This window comes from Nyctereutes procyonoides, unplaced genomic scaffold (assembly GCF_905146905.1).
Source record: "Nyctereutes procyonoides isolate TBG_1078 unplaced genomic scaffold, NYPRO_anot_genome, whole genome shotgun sequence".
NCBI classification, from domain to species: domain Eukaryota; kingdom Metazoa; phylum Chordata; class Mammalia; order Carnivora; family Canidae; genus Nyctereutes; species Nyctereutes procyonoides.
The window spans coordinates 1,500,546-1,515,616 of record NW_026575132.1 but is presented as its reverse complement, the minus strand read 5'-3'; the positions used below and the strand labels follow the sequence as shown (position 1 = coordinate 1,515,616).

At 32.3% G+C, this 15,071-nt stretch overlaps 1 protein-coding gene across 4 annotated transcripts in view; it reads right to left on the bottom strand.

Annotated features, from left to right (window-relative positions):
• Positions 1–15,071, bottom strand: part of GLS (glutaminase) — a 75,170-nt gene that overhangs the window by 37,090 nt on the left and 23,009 nt on the right. For all 4 annotated transcript variants that reach the window (XM_055344964.1, XM_055344965.1, XM_055344966.1 and 1 more), the window contains 5 exons: positions 13,213–13,271; positions 5,290–5,322; positions 5,146–5,204; positions 1,841–1,907; positions 1,251–1,301 (listed from right to left, as the gene is read on the bottom strand). In XM_055344964.1, coding sequence (XP_055200939.1) covers positions 1,251–1,301; positions 1,841–1,907; positions 5,146–5,204; positions 5,290–5,322; positions 13,213–13,271 — 269 coding nt within the window. The remainder of the gene's footprint in view (positions 1–1,250; positions 1,302–1,840; positions 1,908–5,145; positions 5,205–5,289; positions 5,323–13,212; positions 13,272–15,071) is intronic.

The window sequence follows — 15,071 nt, the reverse complement described above, 5'->3', positions numbered from 1 at the left end:
TGGAGGAAAAATAAGGGCTACGGGATAAAAGTAACTATGATGCTATATTTTATTTAACACTTTATAGCTTCAAAGAAATTTCACACACATTAACTCAGGTTGTCTTCAAGGTAATGCAGAATGTTAGGACAAGCATGTGCTATACATAATCAAACTAGGTCTAAGTAACTGAAATTAGGTCATATGGCTAAAAAGTGGCCAGATTAGGCCTTGATTTTATATTAATAGCCTGTATTCTTGACTCACAGGTCTTCACATCAGCAGGTGAAAAACTGCCATCAAAATCTATTGCATTATCAACCTCTCCTATATATTTTTTAAGATTATTACAAAATTGAAATTCAAGTACTTCTTTAAAAGTAATGACAGACAAATGTAAGGTTAACTAGAAATCGATACTAATTAATTAGTTACTACGTAGTTTACATTGGTCCATCAGAGGCACCAATTTATTAAATTACAGATTTAATAATGAACTGAATGAACTGAACTGAAAACACAAGGAGAAAAGAGGGATGTCCAGGGAGGCTATTTAAAACTGAGTTCTGGAGCACCTAGGTGACTCCGTTGGTTAAGCTTCTGACTTCAGCTCAGGTCATGATCCATCCTGGGATGGAGCCCCCACATTGGGCTCCCTCCTCAGTGGGGAGCCTACTTCTCCCTCTCTCTCTCTGCTCCTCCATCCCCACTCATGCTCTGTCTCTCTCTCAAATAAATTAAAATCTTAAAAAAACCCAGAAAACATAAGTGAGTTCTATAACCACAGCAATCTATGGGAGTGGCCCACCTCCTTCCTGAATGTAGAGAGCTACTTTAACTTAGAAAAAACCCATCATATGATACTGCAAAAATGAATTAACTGAAAGAAAAACTACTTTAAGATGCTATGAACCCTCTGATAAAAAAAAAAACAAATAAATCCTCCAAACAATATTGAAAAGTTAAGAAATCAACTTAGTCATAATAAGGATAAGCCAATTTCTGGAGTTACACATCATTTTTGACACTTCTTAAATATAATTGTTGTTGTTTTAATATAATGTTTGTATAGAAAAAAACTTTCCCTATATCTTGAGGCATAATATATTTTAGGAGAAAAAGACATGAAATTGTCTTTCATGAAGGCTTTTCTTTTTGAATGTCAATGATAAATATATTTTATCTTAAGCTGGAGCCATGATTTCACAGACACCTATATTCTGCAAAATGTCACAGACTCACTTCTAATTCAAAGAGTTAAAGTACGTTACCTGGAAATAGAAGTCTAATATACCAACCATGTCTGTGCCTTCTGGAAAACACTGGAAAAAAAGAAAGACAATTAAAAATAAGAATATACGCACATAAAACATACATAAAGATTAAATTTAAAATGTACACAAATATTTCATCTTAAGAACAAAAAAGCACATAATCTATAAAAGAGTGTAAATGTGAAATATGAAGAATGATAAAGTAAAACTATATCACATACAGATTTCTAGATACTAGTTTAACAATGATATGCTGATTCATAATTTATAAACTAAACTACTGGACTACCCTCTTAAAATTTAAAAAGTAAATATAATCAGCAAGTCTGGCATTACACTTTTGGAAAAATGGGCTAATCCTTAAGCAAAACTTGCATTAATATAACTAGTCAAATACTTGAATACTGCCAGATAGCAAATCAATTTAAAACTAACATTTTGATACCATTAACTCAAGAGTATCTTGTAAAAACTTCTGCACCTTAAATAGTAGTAAGTTGCTTAAAAGCTATTGTTGAGTTCTTAACATACATCTTTATATGTTTTATTTAATAAAATAAGTTAAAATAGAAACAAAATTCAAAAACCTTTTTTTCTTTCAGGTAATATCCTATTGCAAAATTTCTATCTCCACTTTCTCTTTCAGACTGAAACCTAGGAGGAAAAGAAAATAGCTTTATTTATTTATTTTCTGTACGAGTATGACTATACCGTAGTTTAATTTGTATAGCAAAGTACAGTATAAAGAACACTGATCTAAGAGTCAAGACTTCTGGGTTCCAGTCCCAGTTCTGTCAATAAGCTATGTGTCTTGGGGAAGTCATTTAAGTGACAATTCTTTCAATCTTAACTTCCTCAGCTGTAAAAGGACTTAAATGAGCTAAGGCTCTTTGAAGTCTTCACATTTTGTGAATAAAGAAGCTAATTTAAAAATTATTAAATATTCCACTATTAAACAATATACTGGGATCCCTGGGTGGCGCAGTGGTTTGGTGCCTGCCTTTGGCTCAGGGCGCGATCCTGGAGACCCGGGATCGAATCCCATATCGGGTTCCTGGTGCATGGAGCCTGCTTCTCCCTCTGCCTGTGTCTCTGCCTCTCTCTCTCTCTCTCTGTGACTATCATAAATAAAAAAAAAAATAAATTTAAACAATATACTAAAAAGTTGCAACATCTTCTGGATCCTCCAAAAGTACAATAATTAATTCCAACTGAGGGAATCCATGGAAATTTCACTGAGAGAGGGATACATGAAATGGGCCTTTAGTTATTTGTTGGATTAACAGATCTCAGAGGTAAGCCTAGGTAGTGGCAAATTCCATGCAGCATAAACAAAGTTACAAGTATAAAAGGCAGGACTTCACTGAATAGAATGACACATATTCTGACATATCTGGGAAATAGGGTTCATGGAGAAGAGTGGAGAAACATCAAACTAGCAAAGGGGACTAGGACATTATCAAGACTAATAGATGCTAAAAATGGCTCCTGATTGCCAAAAAAATGAAAGCTTAAGGGCTTTCAATCAAATTATCTTGTCAGAACTGCATTTTAGAAGGAGAACTATGACATCATTTGGGAAAGGAAAAAAAGAAAGGATGAATGATGTTATTAGGAGACTGGAGTAGTAAAGAGCCACCAAAAGCCTAAACTTAAGTAGTGATGATAGGAATGGAAGGAGATGTATGATCAAACACAAGAATAGTTTGGCAAGTCTTCAAACCTGATGGGAAAGAGGAGAAACAGGGTGAATGAAGTCTGGTACAAAAGTCTAGATTTTTAATGCAGTCTACTGAAAGGATCATGATACCAACTGATGGGAACCTGGAACAAAGAGGAGTTTGAGAAGAAAGAAAGTTTTAATTTAATTCATTGGCAGTACATTTAAGAAATCTACCTACAAGGGTCTAGATGGCTGCTGACAAAAAAGCTGAGCATGACACTCTGTATGGCTGATCATGGAGTGGGAGGTGGCAGTCCCCCCTAACTACGCATTTTAAGGTTTCCCTGGTTAGAAAAACAATGCTGGATGTGGAAAAGCTCTTGAAAATAAACTTGTCAACTTGCCATACCTTTAAAAAAAAATCAACATAATGTACTAAGCAATTATCACAGCACCTAGCATATAGCTCTGTTCATCAAACACCATATCAAGTGTCTATTATCTGCCAAAAAACAGAAATACAGTGTGAACTGGAACATATTCTATCCAGGTATAAAGAAGATCAGAATCTAATAGTGGTGATAAGGCAGAAAGACATAGATTAAGCACAATTAAATATGGTAATATGAGAGCACATAAGAGAGGTGAGATGAGATTCATGAAAAACTTCCTAGAAAAGATATTTAAGCTGATGAATAAAAGTTGGAGACAAACCTGAAACTTTTCCCCTCCTGAAACATGTAGTACAAAGTATTACCCAGGTTAGTATTCATGCCAAAACTGTTTCAACTTTAACCATAGGAAACAACCAGACCTACTCAACATGGGGAATGAATATCCACTATAGCCCATGGGGCAGATGCTGCCTATTTTTATAAATAGTTTTTTGGAATACCATCTCATATGGTCTCTGGCTGCTTTCCTACTAAAACAGTAGAACGAGTAGCTGCAACACAGTCTATATAGCCCACAAGTCTAATAGATTTATTCTCTGGTCCTTCACAGAAAGTGAGTTAATTCCTGCTTTGTAAGACAAGTGATTGGCACTCCTGAAAGAAAGCCATTTAATAAAATTTTATAAAGCAAGGGTGTAGGGCAGGGGAACTCTTCTATTTTAATAAAGCAAAACAGACATAAATGTATTGCATGAGCTTTGATTAATTCCTGGGGAAAAAAGGCCAGAATAGGCAATTAGGGGACAATTGAGGACATTTACATATTAATAGTACTTTTAAATTAAATTTAATGATCTTAAGTATGTTGACAGTATTGTGGTTCTGTAGAATATCCTTATTCCTAGAATACACATGTTGAGTTATTTAAGAGTGAAATATTATGGTATCTATAACTATTTCTATTAGTTCAGGAAAAAAATCTATCACTTACATGTATATTTATTTACATATATGTACATATACAGAGAGATATACGTTTTTAAATGCCTCTATTTAAAGAGTTCAAAGAAAAGCAGATGAGACAAAATATTAATCAGAAAATATGGATGAAAGATATCCAAATATTCATTGCTTATTCTTTCAACTTTTCTGTAGACTGGCAAATTTCAAAATAAAAAATTGGGGTGAAAGTCATTAGCCAAGGACAGGTAAGATAGGGGTGCCTGGGTAGCTCAGTCAGTTAAGTCTCTGCTTTCTTGGTTTCAGCCAGGTCATGATCTCAGGGTCTAAGGATGGAGCCCGGTTTCAGGCTCCACAACTCAGCTTGGAGTCAGCTTGTCCTTCTCTCTCTGCATTCCCCTCCCCCAACTCAGGCACATTGGCTCCCTCCTTCTCAAAATAAATAAATAAAATCTTTAAAAAAAAGAGAGAAGACATGTAGTAGAAAGAGAAAACTAAATATCACTAATTTAATGTAAAGTTGGGGTCCCTTCTAATTCTATAATTACTCACAAGAAGTTTATCAAAACTACTGAAAAGAATTTAAGGGTTCTCCCTCAGGTAATTTATTTTTTTCCCCCCCTCAGGTAATTTAGAATTAATTTCCCTCTAATGACCAAATTTTAAGTATTTATTCACTGAAGTAAGCTCTAGGACCAACAAAGGAAAATAGATGAATTCTAAGTATACTGTGTATTATAATATAGAGGGAGGGGAAAAGGGAAGGAGAGAGGAGGGACAAAACAGTATTTAAAATAGAATTCTATAATCCAGATATTTTTGTTAAAGAGGCTTGGCCTATTTATAAAAACCGTATGTCACAAATCAGACTCACGTTGCATTACTGAATCCAACATATTCATTGCCAGCCATCTTATTCAAAAACTGCATCACCTATAAACCAAAATTAGAAAGTAATAGTCAAAAAACAAATAAGGAATATAAATACAGTTTGAAAACAATTCCACATTGCACTTACATAGTCAAATTTTTCAGCATTATTCACTCCTTGCTGCAAAGAAATGAGACAAATATATTAATATAGATATCACCCCACAGTTTTAAGTGAATATAATATCAAAATTTCAAAGTGCTATCATTATAATTAATATACTGTGCATTAGTACTTTTAAGACTAGGAAATACTTCTAAAATAATTTAATATTTACATAAACTTTTTACATGTTCTTTTATTAACACCAATATGTTGATAATGGAAGGGAATGCTTTATTTTAAGTATCTTTACCCAACCCAAAGTTAAAAAATTTTAGTTACCCCAAATTCCCTTATCTTTCATGACAACATAAAATATTCTAGAACATGTCATTTAATTTCATATTTAAAAAAAAAACTTAAAATAAAGTTTCACCCTTAGGAAAGAACTGAGTATTTATAAATTATGGTTTTCAATTAAGAACAATCTACTCATATTTTTAAAATAACCTTAAACCAGCATTAGAGTTAGAAGAATGAGTTATGTTGCAAAACTAATCTTTTATAATTCTAGTATATGCAAACATTCTGAATACATTTTGCTAGTGTAAAGAAAGCTCTACCTTTAATATCTCATTTGTTTTAACAATACTTGAACTAAAAAAATATATATTCCGCAGTCTCTAAAAAATTAGCTACATATGAATTTAGCATTATGCCAATTCAAAGCATGGAAGATGTATTGTTTCATCACTTCTATTTCTGACATGTTAGCTACTGCAAATGTCAATAGGAAAAACCTATGTAACGTAGATCAGTTCAAGTAGCCAAATGGTTTCATTTTACCTCGGCGAAGTTTACAAAGCAGTAAGATGTAGATCTGAAATCAAACGTATTAATTGGTGATGTGCACCCAATAGAAACAATACATCTCTAATTTTTAAAACAGGCTTAAAATAAAATTTGACAACTAAAAATTTAAAAACAAATTTCTTAGCTCTCAAAAATTCCAAAACATTACATTTTAAAATTTTACTATGAGGGGGAAAACTGTACCAGAGACTTATTTAACTGAATAAAGCCAGGTTCATCCACTTTACAAATGGACTGGAATGTGACTGATCTGTGAAACCTTACAAATCAACTTATTTAAGAAAGGATGTCAATCACATATACAATCAGTAGCTGAAAAGAACAGACTGTATCATCAAAATTAGGCATTAGCAAAGCTTAAACAAGGTAAGAATAATTTAGCTACCGCCATATTGTAATCACTATCTATGTATTTTCTCTAAAGTACCCTTTGACATATTTTAAGTTTTCTTTCCTTATAATACACCAGAATTCAAAATGTAGAAATGTAACTCCAAAGCTGTTCAATGAAAAATAATTAAAAGAAGAAATTACCAACTTCATTGAACTGTTGCAGTTGTCAAAATATTCCATAGATCCTAATGCTGTAAAATATGTAACAACATTTAAACCACAAAAACCTTTTTAACCTTTGAAAAAGAAAAAAAAGAAAAAAAAAAGAAGAAGCAACTCTTTTGGAAAAGGATCTCAGCATTTGTATTGGGATGTTACATGGATAATTACCATTATACAATTAATCAATGTAAAATAAACAAGTTATACTGAACTTTCATTCTCTGACCTAAACTGTGCCCTACAGAACAAATACAAATTTTCTTTATTTAGCTGTCATGGTTAATAAAAAGAATAAAAAAAAAAAAAACTGTTTCAACTCCAGGCTATGGTCACATGCTTGGTCTACTTTGTAACTTTCTACATTAAAGCACAATTAAATTTTGCTTCTATGCTGTCTTTAAAAACAATTGATATTTACTAATGTCAATCATTATATAACATTTTGGATAAGCTACTTGAAATGTCCTAGGCAGATTATATAAACAAGCAAAATAAAGTGTTTAACTGATTTTTCTTGACCCAAGAAGGTCTCACCCCAAAATTTAAATGTGAAAGCACTTGATTAACGTTTGTTCTTACTATCTACTCTGAAAATAGTATTTAACTCAAGTTAATAAAATATATTTGCCCCCATATCTCTTGGGAAGATTCTGTGTACCTCAGGGATATGTGAGCTCTAATAATCATTACAAAATGTCAAGTTATTATAATTCCTAAAAAAATAACTGTATAAAGTTTATTTGCATAACGTTAGGAAAAAAGCACACATTACAAAATTAACTAGAGTAAACCCCCCATAAGCAAAAATATAAACTGTAAAAAAATATCCATTATCATTATCTAATAGTAGGGTACAGAGGGTAGAGGAAGAGAGGTTATGAAAATCAGAAGCCAGGTAAATGGGGGCTAAGTTCCACTATCATGTTTATTTTGTATGTTTGAAATATTTCATAAAAAGTTAAAGAAAAATGTTAATGTCTCATGTTAATTTACAATGGTTACTTTAGAATAGGTTTTTCTCTTTGACATAGTAATTGATTTTTTTTAAGTAATTGATTTTTAATTAGTTCATGTATAAGTAAATATTTTCTACTGCTAGAATAAGGAAATAAATCTATTTAAAATTTTGACAGATGTGTGAGTGGAGAAATCTTGTTGAAACAGAATTGGATAGAAATAGAAAGGGTTTTGTTATAGCAATACCACTCAGTTCTTTACATATCTACCATATTATATATAAAAGTCACACAGTAATCCATCCTTAGAAATTATAATGCTCTAACAACTTGATTAGATTCTCCGTCCATTTTCTTGAAACCAAAGACCTAAAACAACCTAGTACCAGAGAGCTTTTTCCCCTCGTTATGATTCATATCCTCAATACCACTGACTCTAATTCAAAAATGTTCTCTTCTATTGTTGCCCCAGAGGTTTTTACAACCTGAAGCAGTGCACCATAGTAAAATTTGGGACATATGAGAAGTATGCCTTTTTATGAAAAATGGGAGGAAATTTGGACCAATGGTAGACTAATTTTTAAAAAGACACACATGGAAACTGAGATTTGGAAACTGATAGTCTTAAAAATATCAAATGCCCCTTTATCTCTTGGAAAAAAATTCCCATAACCAGGGATACATTTATCCCAGTTTTAAATCACTGTACAACCATTATTAGATGTTATTTTAGGGGCAGCCCAGGTGGCTCAGTGGTTTAGTGCTGCCTTCAGCCCAGGGTGTGATCCTGGAGTTCCAGGATCAAGTCCCACGTTGGGCTCCCTGCTTGGAGCCTGCTTCTCCCTCTGCCTGTGTCTCTGCCTGCCTCTCTCCCTCTGTCTCTCATGAATAAATAAATATATAAAAAAAAAAAGATATGCTATTTTAATCTTAGAAAAAGTTATAGTGATAAGTAGTAAGTACAGTAGGAAAGCTTAAAAAAATAAATTGGAGCAAATATATTTACCAAATGACTTATCAAATCCATTTGCCAAAATATTTTTATTTTTATTCTAAATGATTTTTATTTTTTGTATGAAAAAGTGTGTATTAGAGCAAGGACCAATGGGCAGAATGAGCTGCACTGTGATTGTAAGGAATGACTGATTATATATACATTTAAATTGGAGGAGTAGAGATAAAGGACATTTCTAAAAGGATTTTCATATGTTAAAGAAGACTTACAGGATCCTGGAGATCAAATGACTTTTAAAAAGCAAAGCACATTTTGTTTGAAAAGGGTAGTAATTAGATCCGGAGACTGGAAAATCATACAAATTAATTTCTCCGTAAACATACCTACACCAAGTTAAAGAATTTCCATTTCACTGAAGAAAACTTTATGAAAGAAAAAGTGATAAAAAAGCAGAGACTTGTGAACATTGGCTGTTCAAAGAATTAATATAAATATACTGGAGTGTTTTTATAGCTTTTTATAACATACTCCTAAAATGAATTATGTATTTTACATTAAAACATTGGTGAAAATATTACAGTCAACAGGAACATCTAATAAAATAAAAAAATGATTCATTTGAAGTCAGTGCATTAATCATTTAGTTTGTAAAGAAATCACTTGATTCCATTCATAAAGTATGGAGTGTAAAAGCCAACTGAAAATTAGAGATCACACAGGAAAGAGGCATAAAAAAGAGGCAAGAAGAAGTAACCAAAAATGATTTTATAGAATTACTTAGTTTAATCTTGCCACAGAAAATGCCTTAAAGCTAAAAAATACTTGGAAAACTTAAAATAGATATTACAGGTAAAAAATAAGGTTCTAAATGTAGTATTTTATAGATTAATCCTAAATATAAAGGGAAAAGTGAATTCTGTTGGCAATGAATTATCTGCCTTTCATTAAAAAAAAACTCAAACAATTCAACTGACATAAACATGGAGTAAATAAAACAGTAACAATAAAATCACTAAGTCGAAAGGCATCAGCCAGTTCTCCCCAGAGCCACAAACCACTTAAAAGTGTGGCTTAAGTGCATCCAACAGGTTACTGCTAACATAACCAAACTGAGCATTATATACATACATGCAAACTAAACTCATCTTATTTTCATGGAGTAAGATTAAACTGTCTTTTAAAAAGAGAAAGTCTGATTTTTTAAAATTTAAAAATAGTTCTGATGTAAAAATAAAATTGAGCTTCTTCAAAAAACAAAAACTGGAAACTACCACTAGCATAAAGAGAGACAGAAGCAGAGAAGACAATGAAATTTATTCTTTATCTTTAAAATAAAAAGGCAGAAGTATAGCAATTATCTTGTAATATGTTGTCCTCATTTTCCACCCTAATCCTGAAGTCATCCGGAAATCTTCACTTTTAAACTAAAACTAGGTAAAGCTTTACCACTGCAAAGAAAAAAATTATGTATGTATACTATTTCATCCAGAGTTAACTGTGCTTTCAAATTTTTTACTCTTCCCTTTAAATCAAGTAACCATATCATCATATAAAACAAACTTCATCAAAAAGTATTCCTTTAAACTTAATAGTTACCACAAAGAAAAAGAAAGGATAGTTTATAGTTTTAAAATTATGTGCATTTTAAGTACAAAATGACATTTGGTTTTTTTGAAGGTATTTACCTATATAAGCTTTGTTTAAAATTTTAAATTTTGGAGTTTTCCTACAAGTTTAGTAGTTAAGAATTTATGCAACAGGTTCCTTCTGTCCAAATCCTCCTTTTTTCCACAATCTGCTAATCCTTTTGAACATTTGCTCTGCCTCTTCCCCCATTTCCTGAGGATCACCTCCAATCCTACAAGGAAAAAATATCAATACTACAAAATTAAGAAATAAAGAGTCTTACTAAAGACTCTACTTAATTTTTGGGGGGAGATGAGAGAAGACTAATAACATGAAGAGAATGTTTTGATAGCATTAAATAAAGTTGAAGTTTGAAAGAAAAAATAGCCTTAAGGTCATTAACTCAAAGAGCTAAATAAAATTCACATCTATTTAGCCATGGTAAAATATATCCACGCTTTGTGTACTCAAATGCAAGCTCCTTGAGAAAAGGGTTAGTTCCTTACAGATAGTAGGGACTGACTAATGTCCAAAGAATGCCATATTACACCCACTAAAAATCAGATGGGACTTTTAAGCCAATAAATTGTTATCTTTTGTACAAGTTAAAATTAAGAAAATAAAATTTCTGCTTTTTGGACAATATAACCATGCTGGGTAACACAAAGATGTCATCTAGAGAAACAGCAAACACCTACATTAAATATGCACAGCGGATTCTAATGAAGAGCAAACAAATCAGATTTAGCTCAAGCCTGGCTCTACTTGCTGTCAGTCCCTGTCTAAGGCTCAGTTTCTCACTGCATCTGTGTAAAGTAAGAAGGCTGGACTTGAAGACCCTTCTGCTACGGTTCTGTTACCTCAATTTCGATTACCAATTCATAAATACGTGATCATACAACTTGCACAGATCACATACAAATTTTTAGAGGAGTTCTGAATTTTTTTTAAAACAGCCTAAAGAAAGTATTATGTTCTAGGGCAGTCAGTTTTACAGAGGGAGATGAAGCTTACCCCTCCAACACTTAGGATGAACGTCATTTAAGAAAAAGAAACTTGTGAAACACTTCTAAAAACAAAACAAAAATTCCAAGAAAGTGACCTTAAAAATAAACTATATCCCAAAGCCTCATTTTTCAACTGTGCCAGTAAATTAAAACTGTTTATATATTTAAAATCACTAAAAAAATAATAAAAAATAAAAATAAAATCACTGATCAAATTTATAAATACCAGATGACTCAGTTAAATTTTTGCACTGTTGAACACTGAACCACACTTATGTTGTGTATACGTATTTCTTTCACTGTTTGTGTTTATGTTAATGTGGCTCCATGTGACTTTTATGGCTCCTGACTGAACATGGGAAGTGAAACTGATGAAGTGATGGTGTGATATGACCAGACATGCATTTCTCACATGCAGCATTTCAGCAGAGTATATGAAACCCGTATAAACAAAAGATGTTTAATTGCATGCAGTTAAGGAAGGCTTTTTTAAATCATCTATAAATACCCTTTCCTGAAAATAGTATTGGTGTGCTACGTTACTCTTTCTCCAGTATAAGATGATGGATCAGCTTCAAAGGGTCTGTGAACTCCTTAAAGTTTATATAAAATCATTATACATGAACATTTTTCTGGGAAGACCCAAAAAAGGTCTGGAACCATTCTAGTAGTTTTCTCATCAAGCACTAATATATAGGTTGTATTATCGTAATTTTCCTCACCTCTAATTTACTACTTGTTCAAATCTAAACAGTAGTTAATGAGACTTTTCTCTCATCGCAATGTTTACTAAATTTCACTGTAAGGACCCATTTATACTTGTGTCCACCTCACACTACAAGGCAAGGACTGAAGGAAGGACTGCCTAGCACAGATCTGTATAATTTTCTACAATAAACAAATATTCTTTCACCTCAAATTCACAACTTTTATCTGAAGTATAACAGTCATGAACAGCTAGATGTAACAAAGTATTTGCCCTAAAATAACAACATATATAATTTTTATGGTAGTAGTCTTCCATTTTAAACCCTTTTCTCATGAACATATAAAATTCATGAAAGAGAGAATTTCTAGTATACAAATTAGCTAAATCTTTATTAATTGGGCCAAGGGCGTAATTTATATCCAAACATCCTTTGTGTAATCAGGGAATCCCATCCTCACTAATGTATGTAGTTAGGTTTTTTTCATTCTTGGAAAAGGTAGGCACAGATTTACTGAAGAAAGTATATAAATGTTCTAAACATAAATGAAATTTATTTGAACAAATGAATTTATAATTAGAAATTAAAAATCTAAATAGTATCATACAATTGAATCATTTTCAAATATTTATTCCAAACAACATTAGTTTCCAATTATTAAGGAAAACCAGACACTAAAACAATCAAAACACACAATGTGAAACAATGCATAAGAAAAATAATAGAACTTAATAATTGGAATAAGTCTTACTTATTTTAGTTATGAGAATAAGCAAAACAAATGAAAGAAGTTCAAATGAAAATCATGAATGTAGTTCCTGAGAGTAGAAAGGACTTCAGATATTCAAGGGTAAATGTACTTTGTTTTAAGACAAAGTACCAGAATATTTGTTCCTACATATGCTAATGACAAAGTTAACAATAAAATGCTTTTACTTGCGGTTACATCTGTTCATTTTCAAAGAACCAAAAGGAGAAGGAAGAAAAAAATATCCAAACTTTAGGAAGAATAACCTCTGTGCCTATTGGTGAGCAGAGACTTCTTTTTGAATTTTTGCCAGATCTTCAGGTCAAGAGTAACTGAGTAACACTTAGAATGAGTCATCTGTTTTTAATTTTGACTTTGAAATTACATTTATTTTTAAATAAGTAGGAATTTAGCTTTATACCATAAGATTAATTTTTTTAACACCAAAACTTTTCACAATTCTACATAAATATTCCAAGATTCATCTTTATGTCTCATTTTTAAAAACTTACTAGGTTAAAAGGAATTGTCAACATTTTACCTTTATTAATGAAGTCACAACAATTGCTCCAGCATTTACCATAGGATTGTGTGGCTTATCTGCAAAATATAAAAATGATAGCATTATTTCAAATACTTGATATCATTTTCTGTGGTGCACAAGTATTTCCCGTGAATATATATCTATTTTCCTTATGTAAAATACTGTTACAGTTATTTTTGGGGGGGAAGAGAGGGTAGAAGAATGCACTGAAGTCATTTACTTGTCAAACCAGTAATATACTTCTATAATAATTATACAGGAAAACAAAGACTCATGTACTGAAAGACCGTGAATAGTAGTATAATACTACATCGAAATTTCCTAACTCTATCACATTTACTAGCTATTTGACCTTGGGAAAGTAACTGAATTTCCCTGTGCTTCAATCTCCCCACTCTATATTGGGAGTAACAAATAGCACCAACACTTGAGCGAGTCCTAATGCTTGAATTAATTAAAACAAATGAAATGCTTAAATGTATATGGCACACCCTTAAACACTCAAATATTACTATTAAAAATTAACCTTGAAAATAAGCACATCTAATATGAAACCATTTTTGCTTTTTAAAGTGCTTTCTTTTTTTTATGTATTTACCCATGTAGAAAAAGAAAACATGAACACTATAAAGGGATATACATATAATAAAAATATTACAGGGGATTTAAATTATATTCTCTATTCTTTCCATACTCCCTGACAATGAAGATGTATTTACTTTAAAAATTACTTAGAATTTAAGTTCATCCAAAAACATATCTTTTTTCCTATCCTATTCTTAAAATAAATAGAATTTCAAATCTCAACTGATTGCATTATCATTCATGGCATGGCACAAACACCAAATGAACCTCTCAGGACACTGAAAACAGTTATCTGATAGCAAAATTCCTCATTTATTTGTTTGTGGTAGTGATTTATTTTGGAGGGAACAAGTTCATATCTAACTTGACAAATCCAGCAGAATTCACTATGTCACTACTACATTATTAGTTTCTTAAATTTTAAGCAAGGTATCTTCTGTAAGATGAACCTATAACTAAATAGCTCTGACCTCTGGAAAACAGCCTGACAGTTCTTCAACTGTTCAAGTTTCCATGTGACCCAGCAATTTCATTTACCAGGTATATAACCAACAGAAATAGAAATAAATACATATGTGCACACAAAAACTTGCACACCATTGATCACAGAAGCATTATAGATAATAGTCAAAAGGAGAAAAACAACTCAAACATCCTGCCAACTGATTATCGGCTGTACACCATGTGGTATAATTACTGTGGTATTATTACCCATACAGCGCAATGTTATTCAGCAATTTTAAAAAAGTGAAGTACTGGGATGCCTGGGGGGCTCAGCTGTTAAGCGTCTGCCTTTGACCCATGGCATGATGCTGGAGTTCCGGAATCCAGTCCCATATGTGGCTCCTGCAGGGAGCCTGCTTCTCCCTCTGCCTAGGTCTCTGCCTCTCTCTGTGTCTCTTATGAATAAATAAATAAAAAGTGAAATACTGATGCATGCCACTGCATGCAAGTACTTTAAAAATAAAATAGGCCTGTCATAAAACACCAAATATCCTATGATTTCATTTATATAAAATGCCCAGAAGAGCCAAATAACTTTTAAGAGAGAGAGTGCACACATGCATAAGCCAGGAGGTGGGCGGGGGGGGAGAACAGAGGGACAGAAAGAATCTTAACTTAAGCACACAGGGCTGGATCTCAGAACCCTGAGATAAGACCTGAGCCAAAATTAAGAGTTGGATACTTAACTGACTGAGCCACCCAGGTCCCCCCAGAACAGGAATCTACAGAGACAGAAACTAGATCACTAATTGCCAGAAGTAGTAGAG